Genomic DNA, 22,652 nt, shown 5'->3' on the forward strand with positions numbered 1-22,652 from the left:
CTCCCCTCAGAGGCATTAGCTAAAGATGGATCAATACGGCTTGAGGCTGGAAGACGTACAGACAAACAAGCACACACGATAATGGTTCTCCATCATAATGTGTCGTGTCAGGGGGTAAAAGGTTGAACAGCCCACTTTGGCAAATGGAAGTGGCTAAAAGGGTGTATTTTGCTGGCTAAATGGAAGCTCCCTCTGTGATTTTTCATGCTTCTGCCTGCATCACTTAAACACAGAGAAAGGAAAAAGTCATTTGTTTGGTCAGACAGAAATACACCAGATTTATTGTACTGAGAGATACAGGGGGGGTATTTCCACGTGGCCGCAGTAGCTATAAAGTTTTGGCAGCACATTGTTCCCAAAAAAAAGGCATTCATCAAGAACGTCTCTGGGCTCAGCCAGCCTCAGTCCCGGGGGTGCACATCCCATCCCTAAACCTCTGTGGGCAGCGGCCCGTTGCCAGCAGACTGTTTGATGCTCCCGTTTAGGGTGTTGGCCCTGAAGATGTACGACCTGCCTCTTACTGAGCCCTCGGTGTGGAGGCTTTCTGGCTTGTCCTGGCAGCGGAAAAAGGTGAGGAAGCCGTTCCGGTAGTTCTTGTTCATCCATCCATAGAGCAGGGGGTTGACAAACGTAGAGCACATGGCCCCCACGTGGAAGACAGTGTACAGGAGTTTGTATTCGTGGAAGATAAGAACCAGATCAAGATCAATGGCGAGCTGGAATATGTGGAAGGGGAGCCAGCAGACTGCAAATACCACGACTACCATCACTAGCATTTTGGTGGTCTTCCTCCTCCGGCACTGGTTTTCATTCCGAGAAGTGGGGCTGACGTGGTTTTTCAGCTTGAACCAGATCCTGGTGTAGGCATAGCAAATAACTGCAAGAGGTAAAACATACTGCAGGAGGAGCATGGACAGGCTGTAGATGGTGGCGTCTCTGTTGTTGCCAGAAGGCCATTTTTCTGAGCAGACTGCCATTTTGAGGTTGATGGACGGGATTTCCTCATACCGGTACTCCCTGAAGATGGCCAGAGGACCTGCTAGGACCGCTGCTGCCAGCCACATGATGGCTATAATGGTGAAGCTGAGCCTCTTGGAGATCCTGCTGTCCAGGTGGAAAACGATACACCGATACCTGTCCAAGGCAATCACAGTGAGAGTGAGAGTGGACACGTGCACACTCAGGGCTTGAGCGTAAGGGACCAGGTGGCAAAGAACGGCTCCAAACTTCCACTCGTCCAGCAGCGTGTACACCAGGGTGAACGGCAGACAGAGGGTGTCCACCATCAGGTCTGCTAGGGCCAGGTTCGCTATGAAGAAGTTGGTGACAGTCCTCATGGTCTTGTACTTCACTATGATGTAGATGACCAAGGAGTTGCCGATGAAGCCCAGCAGGATGATGAGGGAGTAGGCAGCAATCAGAACCACCTGGACCCCCAGGATCTTGGTGCTATCCATCATAACGCTGCGGGACCCGGAGAGATCCTGGCTAGGAGTGACAAAGTCCTCGGCGTGCCAGCCCTGAGGGAGCTTCTCCTCTAATGCTGTCTTCTCCATGGCAAGGGTGCTGTTGGCTCCTTCCAGCAGTCCCATGCCTGGCCTGGGCCCTTCAGTCAGGAGAAGGGGGGCTGGAACACAGACACAGCAGAAATGAGAGCAGGGGAGACAGCAGAGCATCACACATGAGCTGAAACTCAAGGACATGTCCCATACAGTATTTTAGCATGTCACAGCAGCAGTGACATCCTCCTGCCTGATGCTTACCCCATATCCTTCCTCACATTGAATGGCCTTTCACCTCTCTGACACCTTCTGTTAGAGACTACCATCAGATGGATGCCAGTTCCCCAAGGAAAAGTCAGGGCTCACGCTACTTGCCACGAGTTTCTGGGATTCTGTGTATTTGGACTGAACAGGGGAAAAAAAGGCCAAACAAGCCAGGGCCAGACTGGTGGGTCCTGGAAAGATCTCCTGCTCGTGGAGCCCCTCTGCACATATCTCCTGCTCCCTCAGGCTGGGTTCTGCAAAACAGAGAGCTGATTCAAACACATCAAAAATCTGGGACCTCCTGGGGCTGACAGAAGAAATCAATGATGGTGCCAGTCATCTTTGATGAGATTTACTTCCCTATAAAAACGCCCTGAGTCCTAATTCCTTAAGAAGCAGGAAAGAAAACCAGACACTCTCAAATTCAGGGTGCTCTCCTCCTCCTCTCCAAAATGTTCTCCGTGTGGCTTGTGCACCCAGTTTGGTTCAGTTTCTCATTTCTCATCTCTCCAGCTGACAACACCTGTTGCCCCATCTCCACACGAGCATCCCGCACTGCTCCTGCCACCCAAGCCAACACAGGCAGCGGGTGGTGAGCTTTTGCAGGGCAGCACAGGAGCTGCAGAGCCACATGGGGCAAGCAGCTGGAGCTGTGAACGAGCCTCCCGCAGAGCTGCTGCTGAGTGTCCAGGCACAAATGTGCCCCAGAGCCAAAGCCAGCCAGCCTCTCACCACACCATGCACAAACACCTGTGTGAACACGGCTTTGGGAGCCGGGAGTGACTCAGCCTGGAGCCCACAGCTGGTGCTTGGTGCCGCCGTAGCAGCACAGCATTGTCATGGCAGGGCTTTGGTTCAGTCCTAATACAGCAGGACAGAAGCCAGCTCTGCCACCAGCTCCTTCCAGCTTCCACGTCTCAGAATTGCTGCTGGGGTGTGTGGGGAGGGGTGGGCACAGCCCCCTGCACCTGCCCCTCGTTCGCACCAAGTCAAGGTCAGAAGTTGCACCATGCCCAAATGGGGCTGCCCGCGGGGCATCGTGCTTTCTGTGGCCTGGAGTGGGAAGGGGGCAATGCCCTGCCCCTGAGGAAGGCAGGGAGGCACAGGGCTTAAATAAAGCTGGGAACTAGGGTCCTGGTCGCCTTCTCAGCTTCGCTGAGGAATTAACTGCTCTGGGTTTGTCCCAGGGGAGACAGGAGTGCTGCTGACTGGGTGCTGGTGGGGTTTCCTCAGGTCTGTGCCCTGCAAGCCAAATATTTGAGGACAGCCTGTCTGTGGGAAGGGAGGATGCTTTACCACGCTCTGTGCAGAGCACACCGCATTTAAGCTAGTTCTTTAAGCAAATAGCACAAAATAATGGTGGCAAGATGGCAAAGGAGGCGGCAATTACATCGCAAAGAACAATAAATGGCTGCGTGTTCTCTCCTCATTCCTCCGCACGGGGCTGCGATCCCCCGGGAGCTGCTCCTGGAAGCTGCCTGCAGTAGCCTGGCCCTGCCCGCACGCCGCCCTTCTCATGCCCTGGCTTGCCAGACTTGCCTAACTCTGGCACCAGCTGCCCACTTTATGCCAGCAGTTCCTGGGAGCGAAGTTATCAGCTCAGACACCGTGGTAACAGAGCCCATAAAGATGCCGGCAGGGTAGGAAGGAGGCTTTGAGCTGCAGGAGCAAGAGGGCTAAAGGGCTGGTGAAGGAAGCAGAACAAGTGCTGGGCGTGTTTCAGTGGCTGCACTTTCCTTGCTCACTCTCAGGCTGGATTTCTATGCCTCCCAGATTGCCTAGCCTCACTTTATCGGTCACTTCTTATCCTCTTTTCTGTGTCTTGCCTGTCCCGTTTATCTCTGATACCCATGTCTTGGGTGCTCCCTTCCCTCTGTCCCCATTGGGCTGCCAGCTCCCACGTCCACATCTCGGGCTATTTCCTTCCACTGGAGATTGGCAGCTACCCACCATCTGTGAGGAGCCAGGAACATCATGATTAATGGAGCTGTTTCGCTTCCTAACAAAATGGTCTTAATGGAGTTATTATTTGATTTGGTTTGCTTTGTTGATTTTTTTTTCCTTTTTCTTTTTCTTTTCCAAAGGGGAACTATTAAAAATCAATTAAGGCATTTTAATTAAGAAACAAAATGGTAATAATAAGTGTTCCTCCTCTGGGGGCTGTCTGGCGGTCACAGGGATGCTGCCGGAGTGGACCAAGGTCTGTTCCAGCCAGTAATGGACGTGTAGGCTGCTGCCAGGCACACGCTCATGCTCGGAGGGCCTGCCAGCCTGGGTGGAAAATCTTTGGAGCTGAGAGCCAACTGCTTGTGGGAGAGCAGAGCAGCAGAGCAAGACCAGGAGGCGGCAGAAATGCCACCTAAACCAGAGCTCGCTAATTTAAATTCCTCTTTCTCTTCCAAGCCGTGGAACTGGGGTCACTGAAGGCAGCAGACATGCAGCGTGGGGGCACGGTGTGGAGGTAAGGACGGAGGTGGCTCAGAGCACGGCCAGGAACTGTGATCCTGCCACAGTTATCACTGATAGGAAAGGAGGGAGTGGAAGGAGTCAGGCAGCCTCTGCTGTCTGCTCAAAACCTGGCTGGTGACAGCTGCAATCTCCTTCTCCAGCAGTGCTGGAACACGAGGCTTCAGGCTGATGGATGTTTTCATGGCTTGGCTCACTGCTCTGCTCCATGCTGGGCCCCTTCTCCAAAGCAGCTCAGCTCCATGAAGCCCCCCCATCTCCAGCAGCCCTCTCTGGAGCATGGGCTCATCTCATCCAGCACCCAGCAGCAGTCAGTGCCCATGGCAAGGAGGCCTGAGACCAGCCCGCGTTACCAAGATCCTGGTCACCCCCTGGGGAAGTCAGCGCTCGAGAGGCAGCCGTGTCCAGCCCTGTGCCCACAGCACACACACGAGGGAGGAAACCACAATAAACTGAGACGTGGAGAGGCCAACCAGCCTGCCCGAGGCCTCACAGCGAGCCCACAGCAGGGCTGGGCACGGAGCCCAGGTTTGGTAACTCCGTCCTCCTGCGCTCACCACCAGAGAGGGCTCAGAGTCCCTGGGGATAACTGGCGTGGCTGAACACAGACAGCAGGAGCTGTGTGAACAGTGTGAGTGATGGAGGCGAGGGGGTTTTGCCTCCTCTGTGTGACATGCTGGTTTCAGGGCAAGTGGTAACTCTGGAATGATATCCCGAAGCCAAAGAAGAGATAGAAACCGTCATGGGCCCTTCCATCCCCTGAGAAGGGGAAGTTGCCCCACTACAAGGTTCTGGCAGAAGGGAAGGCCCTCTCACCTGGCCCTCATCTGCTGCGGTGTCAAAAATTATCTCTGCAGAGTGGGCCCATTTCTGCACCCAGTGGTGCAGAAACCTTATGGCATTAGACAGGCACTGCCACCCCTGCTGCCAGCAGACCCTGGGGTAGGACTGGCCCTGGCAGAGGGCAGGGATGAGGAGATGCACCTGTGTGGTTCCTTGCCAAATATTTGTGCGCCCCTGCTGGGGCTGGAGCAGTGAAAGACTCTGAGGGGGACGAGGCAAGGAGGATGCTTTAGACACTCAGCTCAGGATGGACAGAAAAAGAGGTGATGAGAGGAGAGGCGTTTGGCAGGGATGCACACTTTCACCTGGAAATGCCCCCCACAGAAAGCAGGGGGGGACAGCACGGGGGCCTCTGTCCTGCAGGACGTGCCATGGGAGCAGAGCGGTGCTGGGTGACACCACAAGGGAGCCCCGCGGCTTGTCAGGGCTGCAGAAGGACAGAGACAGCCTGGCAGGAGGAACCTGGTTAACGTGGGGAGCCCGGTGCCTCTGAAATTTGGGAGCCTGGGGTAGATGAGACAAGGGACAGGAGGGAGACAACAACCCCACTAACAGAGCAACCAGGGATCAAATCCCTTATCCTGCTTTGGGACGGGCCAGAAACTCAGTTTGCTGGTGAAACGCAGGCTCCAGCAGGACTGTGAGGAGCTCTGTTCAACAGTCAGCATGCAAGGAGTGCCGAAAGCAAACCAGCACCAATTTCCCCCTGCAGCCCCCTGTCTCCTTGCCCCTGAGGGCCGGGACCCCTGGCAGTGAGCCGAGGGCTGGCAGCACGTGCAGCCCCAGCAGCAGCACCCAGGAGCTGCCAGAGGTTTGCAGGGAGCCACAAGGAGGCAGAGTGCAGGGGGGAGGAGGGTTTCCGAGCCATGCACCTCAGCCCCACACCTGCAGCACTCTGTAGCTGTACCTGCCTGGTTTTGGCACCCCCCCGGCGCAGCCTGCTGCTCAGCATCCCCCTTCCCACGCTCCCTGCTTCTGCTGGGAAACTCTCCCGTGGGTGTTTGTGGTTCACTTTCTCTCTGTCCCAGCCCTCAGGATCCAGTCTCCCAGGGATGCTGTCGCTTGAACCACGCAGCGTGGCCAAGAGCTGGCCCCATCTCAGCCCTCCCCGACCCACCTGCAAAGGCCGGAGCGTCCTCCTCGTTCCTCCCTCGACTTAGGGTCTCATTTCTGGGACTCTCCTCTTCATCCTCTCTGGGAGTCAACCTGTGGCAAGGGGGCGAAAAGCACTTTTCTGCGACTGTCCTCAGAAAGGCAAGGAAGTCAGGAGAGGATCCGGGCTGCTGGAGGGTGCTCCATCGCCGGGGGAAGCATCGGCCCCCTGCCCCGAGCAGCCTCCTGCAGGGTGAGTGACAGCCCCCGTCTCACCAAGCTGGATGCTCTGTTAGCTCCTGAATGAGAGAAAGGCAGGGAGCGTGTGTTTAACAAACAGAAATGGAAAGGGGGAGGGAGCCTGCTGCTGCTGTTTATACAGTGCTCAGCCACTGAGGGGCTTCTTGCATCGAGGAGAGAAGAGCTTTTCCACCACATCCAGCTCCCTCTCCAGGGAGACGTGGTGGGAGCTGGAGGTCTGCAGGCTCCTGGCGGTGCCGCTACATCCACCCCATGCTACAGCTCCCCTGGGCTGTGACCCTACTTGGGACTGGCACGGTCCTGTCCAGGGTGGGTGCCCCCCATGTGGCAGGGGAACTGCAGGTCCCACAGCTGAGCAGAGCCACCACCAGCATCCCTGCAGCCACCCCTGCTCCGTGCTTGTACGGCACCCAGAGGAGCAGGCTGCTTCTTGGGGCAAGCCTTTAGTTACTTTTTTGATGCAAATAAAAGTAATAGTGGGAAGTTTTAGCCACTTTGGCACAGGATGGGGCTGTTCCAGAGCCAGATTCAGCGTGGAGCTTTGTTTTCCTTTTCTTTATGAGAACGCAAACCAGGAGGGATTCCAGCTGACTTCCTCTGCCACAAAAGTTGGGATACGGCAGGAAAAAGCTCTGATGGCACAGCAGAAAAAGGAGGTTGAGAGCATTCCTGAAACAAGTCCCTCTGAAAGTGGCGCTTGGACTCTAAATTCAGACGAGGGTCCCTCTGAGTCCTTGCCTAGGAGTTCTGTGCCTTCTCCCCCTTCATTTTCCTTGCAGCTTTTGATTGAGCTGCTCTGGAATGCTGAGGGTGGAGGGGAGAGGACAGCCAAACTGCTTGGACGCCCGAGCTGCTCCAAGGCCGTGGGCCTGCAGTCCTCAGGGAGAGGCGCAGCACAGCTAGCATGGTGCACGCAATCCCCCCGCTCCTGGTGGATGGATTTCCTCCTCTCCAGGGTCCTCAGCAGCGCACGGCTGATTTCTACGTGTGAGTGGGAGACTTTTTTCCTCCTTCCTCTTGTGGCACAAGATTTTTCTTGTCCATTCCCCTGAGCCCTTTGCTACAGCTCCCTGCTCTTCCCTTCCCCGGGCTGCTCTAAGGTGCCTGGGGAAAAGCAATGACTGACGGGAGAGAAACTGCACAGCTCGGAGCTGTGAAACTCCATCAGGACCAGGGGGTGAATTCCAGTCATTTTTGGCATGTGGCATTTGCTGGATGACAGAAAAGACAAAGTCTTAAATCATGGATTAGTGAAAGTCCCCAGCCCTGTCCTGTCCTACGATCTCAGATGTCCAGTGAAGGATTTAGCACCAAAAACTGTTGCTCCCCAGCATCACCTCTTTAACCGGGATGCAGTTAACTTTGTCAGCATGAGAGCCCCTGTGTGCTTGGCAGAACAAACAGAATGTGGGCAGGGGGAGTTGCCAGTGACCCCCGGCAATGCACACAACCATGAAATGTCCCCCTGAGAGCCATTTCCCTGCAGCACAGAGCCATGCAGGAAGGGTTGGTCGAGCACTCAGCAAACCTGGGTTTTCACCCAACCTGCAGCTACCGAGCCAAGGCTCAGACCCCGCCGAGCTCCCCAGCCATTTCCCCGGGAGCCAGGCTCTTCCCACAGCGCCGCAGACATGGGCTGCTTGCCAGCCTGCCTAATCTCACCCAGCTACAACATAATTACTGCCAGCGGCAAGCGCTCGCAACACAGCCCCGGGGCTTCCCAGCCTCAAACAGAAACTGTGCCCCGAAGCGAGAGGATGGGGAAATAGGATGATGATCCCTTGTACTGCCCCAGGCTAAAAAAGGCTCTGTCACCCCGAGCAGAGGTGCCAGGACCGCTGCATGCACCGCTCGGCCTCGTACCCCGGGGATTTGCAGACATAATCTGGGGACACGCAGATGCTGGCACAAGTGCCCCAGGAGCCTCGTGTCCTCTCGAGTAAGAATTGTTCAAACAATCTCTGCAGCCCCAAAGCCTTTCCCAGGGGTTGGGCTTTGATTAGGCAAAAGTGAGTCTGCTTGGCCTGTCTTTTGAGAGCTCAACAAAGAATTTTGTGCTCCAGGGAGCAAAAATGATGTCAAAAAGCTGAGAAATGGGGCAGAGGAGAGGGCTGGCTTTTCATCGGCCCATGATCTGCCGTGCCTCTGAGAGCAGGCAGGCCCTGGGTCTGCACACCTTGCAGCAGCGAGCTGTACTCTGTAGCTCCACTTCTGTCATGAAAGGCACATTATCTGATCACTCCCAGGGAGAAATCACTAAGAAATCTGTTACCAAGGCTTCCAGATGCTCCAGTTCATCCTGCTTCATCTGGAGCAGCAACACTGACATACTTAAAGAAGCAGCTTTTCATTTTTCAAACATCTGTTTAGTTCCACCTGCATGTAACCAAAATATTTCCCCTGCTCCTTCCTGTGGTGTCAAGCCTGTGTTTTGCAGAAGAGCCTCAGAAGCATCAGCATGTTGTGGTAACACGAAATCCACTTTTCCATTTGAGCCCCGGAGTTCACGGAGGCAGTGGATTTGGGAGCCTGTGATGCTTTGGGGAGCTAAATCAGCCACAAAGCAGCTCAGAGGTGGGAGGGAGGATAGAAAGCTGTCTGCACCCTCTCTGAATTTAAAAGCAGGTTCTCATTTCGTAACCGCTTTTTGTCCCCATGTGAACAGTTCTGGAATTAGTGGAGGAGCAGAGGCAGCACCAGGAGCAAGGTTGTGCTGAAATACCTGAGCGATCTGATACTGGGATGACAGGCAGCGGAGAGGCAGGGGAGCACTGAGCTGTGCGGGCTGGCCTGGGACTGTCACAGCCCTTCCTGCTCCAGGGCAGGAGGGGACAGGGACATTGAGGTGGCTCCAGGACGAGGGCAGGGAGATGAGCAAGAACAGCCTGAAAATAAAGCAATTAACAGGGCTCGTGTCCCACCGAGGAGACCACCCTTAAGCTCCTGGCAGCAGATGGAGACAGGGCTCATTTGATGGGGCTGCCTAATGTTGGGGAGGGTCTGCCCCATCCAGCCCTTCTCACCCCGAGTGTCCCCACGTCCACGCAGATCTCAATGCCTCCACGCACCACGGGCACCTTCCTTCAGCTGCCGTTTCTGCAAGTCACTGCGCTCAAAGCTTGGCTAATTTATTAGAGGGATGCTGCTTGTTGTTTGTGTACTGAGCCAGCTAGAAAACAGCTTCTGCAGAAGAGGATAATTGCAGTTAGATAAGCTCTTCGGAGCCGGGATTGCAAAAATATGATACATGGTACACCAGCAGTTGTCCAGATAAACCAGAAGTCTAGCTGAGTTTTGGGGTGGGAGTGTGCTTGCTGGCCTGTCACAGGCTCCCTGCCTGACTTTGGGCAAATCGGGCTGTCCCTCAGCTCCCTGCAAGTACAAGAGGTGATAATAGGGGATTACATGCACCAGGGGGCTGGGTGCTTGGAGCTGCAGCAGGACAGCTGCGAGATCACAGAATCACAGAACTGTAGGGGTTGGAAGGGACCTCGAAAGATCATCGGGTCCAGCCCCCCTGCAAAGCAGGTTCCTCAGAGCAGGATGCCCAGGAAGGCGTCCAGACTGGCCTTGAATATCTCCAGAGTAGGAGACTCCACAACCACCCTGGGCAGCCTGTTCCAGTGCTCTGTCACCCTCACCGTGAAGAAGTTCTTTCGCATGCCGGTGCGGAACGTCCTGTGTTCTATTTTGCGGCCGTTGCCCCTTGTCCTATCCCCACAAACCACTGAGAAGAGGTTGGCTACATCCTTCTGTCTCCCACCCCTCAGATATTTGTACACATTGATGAGATCCCCTCTCAGTCTTCTCTTCTCCAGGCTGAACAGACCCAGGCAGAGCAGAGGGGGAGGATCACCTCCCTTGACCTGCTGGCCACGCTCTTTTTAATGCACGCCAGGATCCCATTAGCCCTCTTGGCCACCAGGGCACACTGCTGGCTCATGGACAAATGCTGCTGCTGCCCCGTGGGATTTCTTTCCGAGTCGCCCACATCACTTCGGCAGTGATGAGAGCCGTGTGTGCTGCAGTCAGGGCCTTGCCCCCCTGGGCTGGATGATCCCGCTTCGTAGTGCCACGGGGAAGTCACCGATCTGCAGCAGCCTGGCACTCCTGAGATGGCAAACCGCGATTGCCATCGTGGCTGTGACAGCAGCAGCGGGCAGAGCCGGGTGCGCTGATGGCAGCCCCAGCGTGAGCTCCCCCTCAGTGTCAAGGCTGAAGGCGGTGCAGGTGTGAAGGCAAAAGATCGGTGTACGGCATGTTTTCTGTGGGTTTGGTGCTGTCGAACAGCACCAGCTTGGCAGGAGCAGGATCTCTACCTGGTGCTGCTTCTCTACCTGGTGCACATCCCTCCCGCTCCTTTGGGGACCACATCACTGTGAGCCGGATCTGTTCACTCGGCGTGCTGCTGCACAAGGGACGGGTCCACGCCTGGTGCAGCACCAAGGGGTTGTCCACGAGGCCTCTTGGCTCCGTGTCCCCCAGAAACGTGACTCGCGAGCCACCTTCTGACACCAAACCCCTCCCCTGAGCAACAGCGGTGTCCCCAGGGCACGAGCGGAGCACGCACACGCTGAGCGGGGACCGTGCTGAGAGCACAAAGCCTTATAAAGGCAGAGCTCCGGGTTCGTCCTTCTTTCAGCTCTTCCAGGCGATGAAAAGGACAGCTCACAACCCTAATTAGCTGGGACACGCTAATACCGCTGAGCTTCCTTGGCCAGCACATTTGGCACGAGGAGCGCGGGACACTTTCCAAGCAGCTGCTCAGGGGAGCGCGTGCCTGCAATTCATTATTCGACGAGCAGTGTTTCCTCTCTGCCTCCGCTGAAGAGCTCAGACCAGACACGAGAGGGAGGTGAGTCTGGAGCTTGCAAATCCACTCGGAAAGCCACTTCATGCTGGAGAGAGAGGAGGCGTACTTCTCCCCAGGCATTAGAGGTATTTAAGGTATCAGGCGGAATGGAGTTTTGCACAGCAATTCCCATCGCTGCAGCGCATGGCACACAGCTTCCCAGGGGGAAAACCCTGCCCCTGCAGGGTGACATTACTGTGGGCAGGGGACATGCAGCCTCCAGGGCGCCCTGGTCTGAGGACCCAAGCGGCACGTGGTCATCTGCAGAGCCAGCCCTGGTAGGGGGAGAGAGGGGAAGGGTGGCAGGGCCCTGGCACCGTGTTTGGGGTGGGTTATTCCCTGGGGTGACAGACGTCCCCTGCAAGGCTGTGCCCCGGCTCCTTCCCCTGGAGAAGATGCAGCTCCTGAAGGGCTTCAGCCCACGGGGCTGCTGGGGAAAAAAGACATGTAGCAGGGATGGCTGCCTCGCTCTGAATCCCTTGGGTTTGTGAAGTGCTCGTTCAGCTTTCACTGGGCAGCAGACAGAAATTGGAAGGAGAAAGGTGGAGCAAAGTGCCACGGGATGCTTTTAAATCCTACCTGGGCTCACAGGACGGTGCCTCAGGGCTGAGGCCACTGAGCTGCAGGTGCTGATGAGCCCACTTGTCTCCAAAATGAGAGTTTTGGAACACAGCTGCATCTTTCTGGGATAGCAAAGCCCAAGGAAAATGCCAGGACAGATAGTTTATACCCAGAAACTCACACTTTACATGAAATGCTGCACTGAGAGGTCTTCTTCTTGCAGGGTCTTCTACAGAAAAATCCCATGGATTTTGAAGGCTGCGTGATGGTAAATGAGTTCTCTCCATCTCCACTGAATGATCTGAAGATTTTCATATGTGATATCCGGGGGTGCTGTAACAAACCAGTCTCTGTGACCATCTTTAGTGCAAGCAATTAATAGAGCAAACAGCCTGGAACCAGCCAGGGAAAAGCAATCCGAGGATGTGATGTGACCACAGGGCTGGATTTCACAGCTGCTGTGTGCTGACCGTGGAAAATTGGTGATAACCCACGAAAGACTCGAGCACCTTGAGCGGCCAAGCCTGTCCAGCCGAGCTCATGATGACCTTTCCCACATCCCTAAAGTCCAAAACCCCAAAACCAAATGTCCACATGCTTCGGGCCCTGCAGAGGCAGCTCAAGGTGTCTGTGAATGCCCAGAAACCTCACCATGAAGCAGGCACCTGGGTGCAGCAGGGGAGCATCGCTGAGCATCCTTCACCCAGGGACTGGGTACAGGGCTCAGGCATGGCCCATCCAGAGGAAGCTGAGCAGACAAATCTGTTTTGGCCAAACCTGTGCTGTGTGTGGAACATCAGAGGGGTTTCGTGCACAGCCCAGAACAAGCAGGCAAACAAGCGGCAGCCAGAAATGTTAATATTTGCAGAAACCTCCTGGTTTTGGCGCCTGGGTGCGGGGAGCTGCAGGACGCGGGTGGAATGCAGGAGAGGATTCCTGGCTGCCGGAGGGGCGGCGTGGGGAATCTCACGTCTCGGCCTGTCGGGGAGCCTGGCAGGCCGGCTCAGGGTGGTTTACATGAGGAGTCCTGGGGAGAGAGGCCAGGCTATGAAGTTCAGCAGCCCCTAGGAACTGAGCTAGTTGAGCATTCCTGGATAATAAAAACATCATTAAGCAGCGTTCATCCTCCTGTGCCTGCTCCAGGCCTGTTTCCTACATGCCATTGCCAGTGGGCTGTGTTCAGCCCTCCCCAGGGCTCAAAAGCTCAGAGGAGCCCCAGTCCCGTGGTGCAAAATCCCTCCCAGAAGTATGGGATGGACTGCTCCATGCTGACCCCAACCCTTATCCATGAGCTGCTGGTCACAGGAAGGAGAAAATGACACCGACGTTGCTTTCATGGCACGGTAGGGATGGTTTGAGCCTGCTCAACACCTCTCACCATCTCCATCTGGAGCTCACCTGGGCTGTGGTGGCCAGCTCAGTGGTGCTTGGGGCCCAAACATCTCCAGAGCACGAGGCTCCGGGCTTGGCAAAAGCGCGGTGTCATTTGGGCCTGGGAAGAGAAAATATTGGCAAATAACGGCCTCCCCCTTGGTCACCCTTCTCCTCCTACTATTTATCCAAAGATATCTTATCGCGGAGCATTGCTTCATTTCCTGCTTGCTTCTCTAAGCAAGCCCTTTAAATCATGTCCCCACAGCCGAGGTCATGGAGGGAGGCATAAGATCTGCTAATGGTGACGCGGCCGTTACCTCGGCTCACCTCATCTCTTCTTCTTCACTTTTTCCTTTCTGCTCCCATGTCTTCCTCCCTCCTGGCCCCAGAGCACAGGACAGGGCTGGCAGCAGCCCCCCGAGGTGCAGCCACCCGGGGATGTCACCGGTTGGGGATTTCTCCCCAGCCAGCAGCTCCATGGGTTGGGAAGCGCTGGCTCCAGGTTGGGCAAAGCGTCCCCATCCCCACCCCAAAGAGCTCATCCCTAGGGGAGCACACAGAGAAGACCAGATTTAATGCAGCTCAGGGTCTGAAACGTGGAAAAAAAGGACCGCTGAGGAGTGTCCAAGGTAAGGACAGAGGAGTAGGACTGATCGCCTTCTCAGCTGTATTTAAAACAAACTCCCAGCTCTGGGCTTTCAAGCAGGCAGCTGAGCTGGGAACCACTGGGTGCTACCACCCTCCATTCCCTACAGCCCCACCACAGCCACCCCTCACCTGAGGCCAGGGGCTGGAGGGCCCCCAGGGAAGGGGCTTGTGGCTGCAGGGGATGCAGAGGAGTGCATGCGCTCGGTGTTTATCTGTTCCCTGCTTTGGGACAAACGGGGAAAGCCAAACGTAAAATCCAAATCCATCTCAACCCTTCACCTCCCTCCATCCCTGAGGCCAAACAGCGCTGCTGACACCGGTCCCTGCGGGGCTGAGCATCACAAAAGCAGGTTCATTGCACAGAGGGGAGACTGCGAAGGGTTTTGGACCCAGCCCAGGAGTTTTCTGTGAGCCCCGTCCCAGTTCATGACATCCTTCATCTCCCCAATGCATTGCCGGGCTCTCCAAACAGCGCTCTCAGGTGCCAGCCCGGAGCACGGAGCCTCCTGAGAGGAGCGTGCTAAAAAAAGAAATAAAAATGTCTTGCTGCCAGCTGAAGTGAGTGCTGACAGGAGGGAGATGCCAGGAGCACTTAAACAAGAATTCGAGACCGGGGGACGCTCAGGCGTGTGTTTTCAATTGGCAGATGGGAGCCGTGCTCACTGGGAAACGACTGCCGCTCGCTGTTAGCTTCAGATCTCGGAGCTGATGGCCCAGGAAGCTAAACGGCCGTGAAGAGGACATCCCCACCTGTGTCACAGCTTTCTTCTGGGCTTGATGGATTAGGGAATAAGGCACCGCTCCTCCTTTGGCTCCGAAGCCTGCGTGTGCAGCTCAGACGTACTCCTGCTGCACATCAGCTGAGCTATCCCAAATTCTGCCGGATAAGGGTAAAGCTTAAGTTATCTGGGTACAGGAGGGCCTGCAGCTGCCTTGGGGTGCAGAGATGTGGGCTGGGGGCTGTCCTCTCCCTGGGCTCTGGAAGCAGCCCCATGGCAGGACCTCACACTGCCAGCACCGCATGCATGAGGACATCTCCCAGCGCTGCTGGGGGAACCTAGCACAGCACGTTCCAGATCCCAGCCAAAAGGCAATTATTGATGCTTTTACCACTGTGCGGAGACGTATAAATAATGGAGCGTGTCGCTGCAAGCTGTAGCAGGTCAGGGAGCAGCACCCCGGCTCGCCCCGGGCTGCGTGTGCAGGGTTGGGCGTCTGGTCTGCTGGGCTGCGTGTGTGCGCCTGGACATAATCTCCAAACCTCCCCGAGAAATGGCAACAAAGGCAGGAGTTCAGAGGCTGGACACGGATGACGAAGCCATTTCCCTCTCAAAAGGATGCAGCCAAGCAGATGATTCAGTCCCCATCCAAAATCCACCGGCTCAAAGCTGGCTATTTCTCAGGGACCACGTGGCAGGAGGAGGACACACACCACCAGCCGCTCTCGTGCTACATCTTGTGCCTGCCGTGCCTGCTGTGCCTGTGGTCAACGTTCCCAGCACACCCCAGCCCGCTCACATGGTGAGATCCAGCCTGCTGGAAGCACAAAACTCTCTGAGTGTAGCAGGCGAGGTTTTGGCTGCATTGCCACGACTAAGCAGAGGTTGCTCGGTCATCCCTGGATCCCTGTGTCATCCCAGTGTCACCGTCCCAGTGACAATCCCATGGGGACCAGGCCAAGCTGTACAGTGGTGACAGGAAAAAGACAGCGGCAGGGACGGATTCAGCCTGTGGGAAACTATCCCTGCTCAGAAGTACTTCCTAACCCTAAGCTCCTGGGGAGCACAGGGCGCTGAGCATCGCTGTGCCGCTGCCACTGCGGGGACAGGAGCAGGAGGAGAAAGCCAGGCAGCCTGGCTCAGCCACCCGGAGCAGGTCCTGAGCCCCAAGAATAGCCAGGTTGGGGCCAGCAGCGTATTTGGGCACAGTGGTTTGGGGTTTATTTGCTTTTAGGCCCAGTATCACCAGCTCTTGTGATTTTTCTCATGTGTCCGCCCATGTTTGCTGCATGTCGCAACACCCCAGGGCCTGGCAGCAGCTACAAAGCTACAAAGCCCTGAGTAGTGGCAAGGCTTTGGTACCGGGGGGGCATAGGGGTGGGGAAGCCCCCACAGGCTCAGTTTGGGAAGGATGGCATCCCATGGGAGGGACCCCACGTGGAGCAGGGGCAGGGAGGGACATAGCAGAAGTGCTACAGACTGACCCCAGCCCCATTCCCCTGTGCTGCTCTGGGGGAGGAGGTGGAAGAGGGTGGATGGGAGGAAGGCGGTTTTGGTTTCTTTCCTCTGTTTCTCACTTCTCTAGCTTGTTAGTAATAGATAATAAATTCTAATAATCTCCCTACTCTGTCTGATTTGCCCGTCACAGTAATTGCTGAGTGATCTCCTCGTCCTTATCCCAACCCCTGAGCCCTTTGTGCCGTATTTTCTCCCCCTTTGAGGGGGGGACTGAGAGAGGGGCTGAGGTGGGGGTTGGCCACCCACCCGAGTAAAACCACTGCACCTCGGCAAAGGGAACGCAGGGAAGGGGAAGGAGCTGAGGCGGGACAGCCTGCCCGGTGCCTGTCTCCATGCTCTCACTGCTGCAGGCAGCAGCAGGGCGCTGGGAGCAGCGCAAGCAGCGCGGTGCAGTGCAGTGGCACACCACTGAGGCAGGGCGGTGCAGGGCCGTGGTGTGTCTGTGCCATGCAATGCCGTGCCGTGCCATGCAAGGGTGGCAGTGGCGTGTCTGTGCAATGTGGTGCCGTGCCACAGTGGCAGCACGGTGCCTCTGCAGTGCCGGGCCATGCCGTGCCATGCTGAGCAGCGGTCAGTGCTGTGTCTGTGCAATGCCGTGCCGTGCCGTGCCATGCAATGATATGCAATGCTGCGTCATGCCATGCCGAGACACGTATGCAAGAACCTGCTGACACCGAATATTCGGAGCAGGTTTTGAGAGGAGGCACTGAGCACTGGTAATGCAGCACGGTGCTGGGCATGGTGCTGGAGGCTGCAGGCTGAGCAGCCCACTTTCACCCTGCAGGCTGCTTCTTTGGGAGGACAGTTCCTGACAGCTGTAAAAACCTCTGGTGTGTCTGAAGGGCAGGCAGCAAGGCAGAGGGAGCTGGGAGAAAGCAGTGGCCTTGCCACAAGGACTGTATTTGGATTCATCACAAAGCTCGGAGGGGATGTGATGAGCCCAAGTGTTTCTCCCCGGGCTCGTAGTATCAGGCTGCCTACTTATCACTGATCTCTGAAGCGAGAACAGCCACAAACTGAGCTTCCCTCTTGAGTGACACAGAAGTATTGAAAGCCAAGAAAGGGAGGGTTTAAGGAAAGCACAAGTGGTTTGTAGGTGAGATAAAGCTGAGGGTAGATGGCTGTCTGATCTGGTGCGTCAGCACCAGCATCTGCTAGAGCAAAAAGAGGCTGGGGTGCCACGGCTGCACACAAGCAAGTTACTGGTGGTGTAGGAGCTGTGAGCTCCCAGCACATCTGAGTACAAGGATTTTTTTGTTAAGGTGACCAAGCTGTTGGTAGAGTCTGTTTTTCCCCATGGCTGTGCAGCCTCAGATGTTGTCCAGTTCTTCCAAAAAAATCATGGAATGTCTGAAACTCTGATTTTCAGGACTACGTGAGCAGAGTAACAGGTGCAGCCATATCATACATCCACTTGTGTTAGCTGCCAGGCTCATCTTCTGCCTCTGCTCAGAAAGCATCTGGGGAGCTGAACTTCAAGATCCGAGCAGAGTTCACTTGCCTTCATCATATCCTGGAGGAAGAGGAGAGAGCTGTGCTGGCAGAGCTGGGTGAAGAGGAGGAGCAGTCCCTGGTACGGCTGGAGGAAGGGATGTCAGCGCTGCGCGGGGACATTGGGTGCATAGAGCAAAAAATGGAAGAGGTGTCACTGTTGGAGGCGAGCGTGCATGGCTGACCATGAGGCAGAGTGTCTTCGGACCTAAATCTGGGAAGGGAAGAGTCCTCAATGAGCATCAGGCTGTACCTGGAAGTTGTTCTTGCTGCTATCCCTCTGGACTATCTGCCTGACCCCTTTGAGTCTGGAGGCTTTAGCCACAAGGGATGCAGTGACATAGGTGTAACAAGTCTTGGGAGCTTTCCTCCTGCTGTCACCCCCATGAAATTGCCTTGGCCTCAGTGCCCAGTCAGTTTCCCCCAGGGTGGCTGGGTCCTGGGGGCTTGGTTCCGCTCTGTGACAGCAGGAGGCAGGACAAGGAGTTTATTTGTGCAGCTGCATGAATTACAGACAGTGACTGCTAATTCTCTCTGCTCCTCCTTGCAGGTGGAGAGCCTGGCTATCAGGTACATGCCTGGCATGAAAGAAGCTGATTCCCTTTTCAGGAGCTAATCTCTGTCCCTGGCTCGGACCGTGTGGGAGAGGGATCTTATCTCGAGTTTTAAAAGCATCACAAACTGCTCAGCAAACAGTTGGTGCTGTGCCAGCTGGGGGCTGGCCCCCAGCACGTGCTCCCTGGAGAACATGCATGTTGAGACCGTGCCAGCCTTTGACAGCCATGGACAGCCACGGTGGCCCCGTGCACTACATCTCCTGGGGGCAGGAGCTGCAGCCCATCTGCCCTGGTGGGTGCAAAGGATGGGTGCGCTGGGGCAGCGGGATGCAGCAGAGGGGCTGGGGATGCTCTGCAGAGGGAATTCACAACCCGTAACCACTGTGCTTGATTTCACAGCTCCTGCCCCACTCACCTTTGACCCTGAGTCAGCCCGCCCCCGGGCTGCTTTTCTCCAGGGACCTGATGGCAGTGATGGAGCAGGAGCAAGCCCAGCCTGTCCCCAGGAGCCCCCAGCGCTTCCAGCAGTGCGTCAGCATCCCGGGCTGCACACTTCTGACTGTGGCCAGCACTACCGGGAGGTGTGGGTGGGAGGCAGGACCAAGTGGGACCTGGGGGTGGCTGCCGAAACTGTGGAACGGGCAGGGAAGGTGAAGCTGTGCCAGAAAGGCTTCTGGACGCCTGAGGAACAGGACAGAGCACGGGGCCACTGCCACCCCCTGGGTGCGCCTCATTTTATGTGCCCCATAAAATCCCTCTCAGCGTGGGATTTGGGCTGCCAGCTCTTCCCTGCTTCTGTTCTCGTGTGTAAAACCGGCAAAGGCCGAGGGAGGTGGTTGCAGAGCGGGGGGGGCGATGTTACGGGGTGCCCCCGAGGGCTCTGTGCCTGCCGGCACCGCGCGCTGGGGACGGGCTGCGAGCTGGCGGCAGGGGGAGCTCGGCGCACAGCGCTTTCATGATCATTAACGATCATTAACGATCATTAAAAGGCTCCCGCTGTGCCTGCTGGTGACTCGGGGTCTGCAGGGTCCTGCCCTGCTGGGGTGCGGCACTACCGGGGGCGCAGGGCAGCTCCGCTCCAGCCCGCGGCACGGGGGGCACAAAGCCCCGGGGGGGCTCATGGTGGGGGGGGGGTGCGGCAGTGTTTGGGCTGGGGCTAGCGCTGGAGGCAGGGGGGGTTCTTCTGCGTTCAAGCAGCTGGGGGGTTTGGGCGCTTTTCTGATCCCAAGGAGGGGCTTGGCCTTAGGAGCAGTGGGTGCCACTGCCTGGCCAGTCCCTCGGAGCGCTCCCCAGGCACCCCGCTGAGGCTTTCAGCTTTGTGCAGCTCCGTGAGCCGGGTGTGAGCAGTGCAGGCAGCAGGAGCCAGCACTCTGCAGCCCTGTGAACAGCTTCACCTGAGTCCCGTGCTGGAAGCTCTGCCCCTGGAGGACGGCAGCCTCGGGCTCCCGGAGGGGGAATGGACCAGGTTTTGGGGTAGCCTAATGCCCATCCCAGGGCACGAGGGCACTGAGCGCTCAGCTGGCGAGAACAGGGCATGGCCCACGCAGGATGAGTCCCCAGACGCTCAGGCAGGTGTGCTGCCGAAACCCAGCCCGTCCCTGATCTGCACAGGCGAAGTGGCAGCTGGCCCTGGGGCGGGGTGACAGTGGCGCTGGCAGGAGACGAGCACAGCCGGCAGGGAGGAGGAGGAAGAGGAGGAGGAAGCAGCCAGCTCTGCTGCTCACCCCTTCCCATCCTTCCCGTGCTTGGTTTTTGCCGGCACGGGCTGCGAGCAGCTCGCGGGGATGTGTGCCATCGCTGCCACCTCCTACACCTTCCCGGTGCCAACGGCAGAGCTGGCGAGCAGCAAAACTGCTTCTCTCCAACTCCTGGGCTGAGCAGCTCCCGAGGAAGCACGTCCTTCCTCCTCCTCCTCCAGTGACCACAGTGTGCTGCTCCCAGCCCCATTTTGGGGTGTAAAGTCATGGCCTGGCCCTACCAGGAGGGGAGAGGCTCTGGCAGGGAGGCCAGGGGCTGGAGAGCCTCTCCCGGCATGGAGCACGGGTGCTGTGCTCGTACGTGCAGGGAGACCTCTGCTCGGAGCTGCTCTACGTGCAGCCCTAGCCTGGTGCGTAAATACTGCCTGCCCCTCAGTGCTATCTCAAAAACACGTTGCGCTAATAAATGAAGCAGAAACCCCAGGCTCGGTGTGAGGGCAGTGACCGCGGGGCCTGGCCCTGGGTTTGGGCAGGAGGGGCTCGCGATGGGGATGGCCCCAGGCAAACCAGGTGCTGCGGGGGAGAAGCACCCACCTCTGCTCCAGCACCTGCTGCCCCAGGAACCTGCTGTGTTTTCTTCGCAGGTCACCTTGTCATTCCGTCCCTGGGGGTGCTCAGAGCCATCCCGGTTTGGCTTTCGCACAGCCGTGTCTCAGGCTGTGACATATCCGTGTGACGTGTCCGTGTCCTTTATCCCGTGCTTTGGGGAAGCCGTTGCTCCCTTGGGTGCCCCGTCCCCCAGTGCTGGGAGGGGGGCAAGATGTTAAAATAAGATCCTTTTGTTTCCCAGGGCGGCAACAATGGAAAGGTCCCATCGGTCCCACAGTCACCCTGTGTTTGTGATGGAAAATTCCCCGTTGCGGCGGGGGTGAGCCCTCCCCTGCGTCCTGCCGTTAGATGGCAGCATGGACGGGCTGCTCCCAGCGCGGTGCCACGTTCGGACTGCAGCGGACAGAGGAGCTGGGTGCCAAAATCCAGTGGTTTTTGGGGTGGCAGAAGATCCCCCCGGCCCCAGGTCAGACTCTTCTTACACTCAAGCTCTCCAGGCAGCCCCTGGGCTGTGTGTTTCATCCGGCATCTTGCAACTACAGAGGAGCAATGTGATTCATCCCCCCGTCACCACGCACACCTCGCTGCCTCCCCGCTCCCTGCTCGTGCCTCAGGCACACGCCGCTGCCAGGTGCTCGCTGTGGTCCCCAGAGCGGGTCCTGCCCCATCTCTTACTGCAGCCTCAGCGACCTGATCCCACAATCTCAGCTCTTCACCCCACGGCAGTGCTGCCCCTCGGCTCTGCCCCGTTCCATCGCCATTTCCACTGGGGAACTTTAAAAATCCCTTTTTTAAAAAACTTCACGGGCTTTGGCAGCCACCTGGGATGGAGGGACACCAACACTTTCCACTCCTTCAGGATCAAGGAGGTTCAAGATGAACCTCCGGAAAGCTGCCGGAAAGCAGCTCATCCAGCTCTCTCAGGGTTAAAAACTCATTAATTGGGCCGGGGGGAGCTGGGTAAAATAACCACTGTGGCTTGGATTCCCTCTGACAGCGCCAGGAGAGAGACAGGATGATCCCTTCCACAGGTTTGGCAGCAAGAGAATTTGAGCGCACAACAAGTTTTCCTGCCTTTTAGAAGCCACGAGCACATGGTTCTCATTCAGCCTCCCTTTTTTTGTGTGCGTGTCTACAAGCGTGCATAATCAATAACCCTCCGGGGCGCAGCGTGGGGCCGTGTTTATTTATCTACTCAAGGCTCGGTGGGTGCAAGGGTAGGCGGCCGGGGCTGTGCCCACCGTGCCAGGGCTGTGCCCACCGTGCCGGCACGCTCCCTGATATCTGCCATCGCTCCCGACCGCAGGGCTTTCGCAGCCGTTTCGCAGCCAGCCAGAGCTGCTGGCGGCGCGGGGGCAGCACCGCTGGCACGCGGGGAGCCGCGCCGTCCCGCTGCCAGCACCGCGGCGCCCAGCGTTTCCAGGCCCAGCTGGCATCCCACCACTGCCGCCGTCCTCTCGCGGGGAGATGAGCGCGTCCCAGGGTGTGAAGGATGGGTTGGAAAGGGAAAAGGGGAGAAAAGAGGAGTCTCTAGGGGTGCGTGGATTTGGGCGGATGTCCGGCTGTGGGGTTGTGTGTTTGGGTGTGGGGGAGCCCTGGCAGTGAGGTTTGTGGCACGTAGTTGTGCTGGGGAGCACCACCTGAGGCTGGTGGCAGTGTGGGTGGGTGGACGGCACGAGTGGGTTCCACATGGGCAGGGGTGCAAGCGTGCACACAGGTGTGAGAAAGCATGCGGGCATCTTTGGGTGCCCCCCGGGGTGTGCAGGACTGCGTGCCTGGGTGTGCGCACGCAGGTGTGGGCTTCTGGGGAGCGTGCAGGCAGGCATGAAGACGAGACACACGTGGCGTGTGCGTGCTGATGGGAGAGGGCATGTGTGTGCCTTCCCCTGGGTCTGAGAGCGCGGGGTGCACACCCAGGTGCACACATGGAAGAGGGCAGCACGGGGGTGTCTGCATGCAGGGGCAGGTGGGATGAACGCAGCCATGGAGGTGTGGATGCACATGGGGGGTGCTCACAGGTGTGGATACACACGGGATGCTCACAGGTGTGGATGCACACGGGGAGACGCTCGCACCCGCGCAGGTGTGTATGCACACAGAGGGGATGCTCACGGAGCAGGCGGGATGCTCTCACCCCCGCATCCCCTCCCACGGCCCCACCGGTGCCCGGAGCCGCAGGTGCGCCCCCCCCTCGCCGC

The 22,652-nt window shown here is 57.3% G+C and overlaps 2 protein-coding genes across 2 annotated transcripts; one reads left to right on the top strand and one right to left on the bottom strand.

Annotated features, from left to right (window-relative positions):
* Nucleotides 1–269: 269 nt before the first annotated feature.
* LOC118173586 (neuropeptide Y receptor type 2-like) lies at nt 270–6,454 on the bottom strand. Its single transcript, XM_035338297.1, has 2 exons — nt 6,193–6,454; nt 270–1,627 (listed from the first exon to the last, which is right to left on the bottom strand). Exon 2 carries the CDS (start codon nt 1,590–1,592, stop codon nt 429–431), a length of 1,164 nt encoding a protein of 387 aa, XP_035194188.1. The 5' UTR covers nt 1,593–1,627; nt 6,193–6,454; the 3' UTR covers nt 270–428.
* A 5,981-nt stretch (nt 6,455–12,435) lies between these two features.
* On the top strand, nt 12,436–18,898 carry LOC118173977 (nuclear factor 7, ovary-like). Its single transcript, XM_035338949.1, is given in 7 exon segments — nt 12,436–12,555; nt 17,554–17,757; nt 18,142–18,172; nt 18,548–18,585; nt 18,587–18,686; nt 18,689–18,824; nt 18,826–18,898. Coding segments are annotated over 7 exon segments (702 nt in total).
* The last annotated feature ends 3,754 nt before the right edge of the window (nt 18,899–22,652 follow it).

Source organism: Oxyura jamaicensis, chromosome 13 (genome assembly GCF_011077185.1).
Source record: "Oxyura jamaicensis isolate SHBP4307 breed ruddy duck chromosome 13, BPBGC_Ojam_1.0, whole genome shotgun sequence".
Taxonomy (NCBI): Eukaryota; Metazoa; Chordata; class Aves; order Anseriformes; family Anatidae; genus Oxyura; species Oxyura jamaicensis.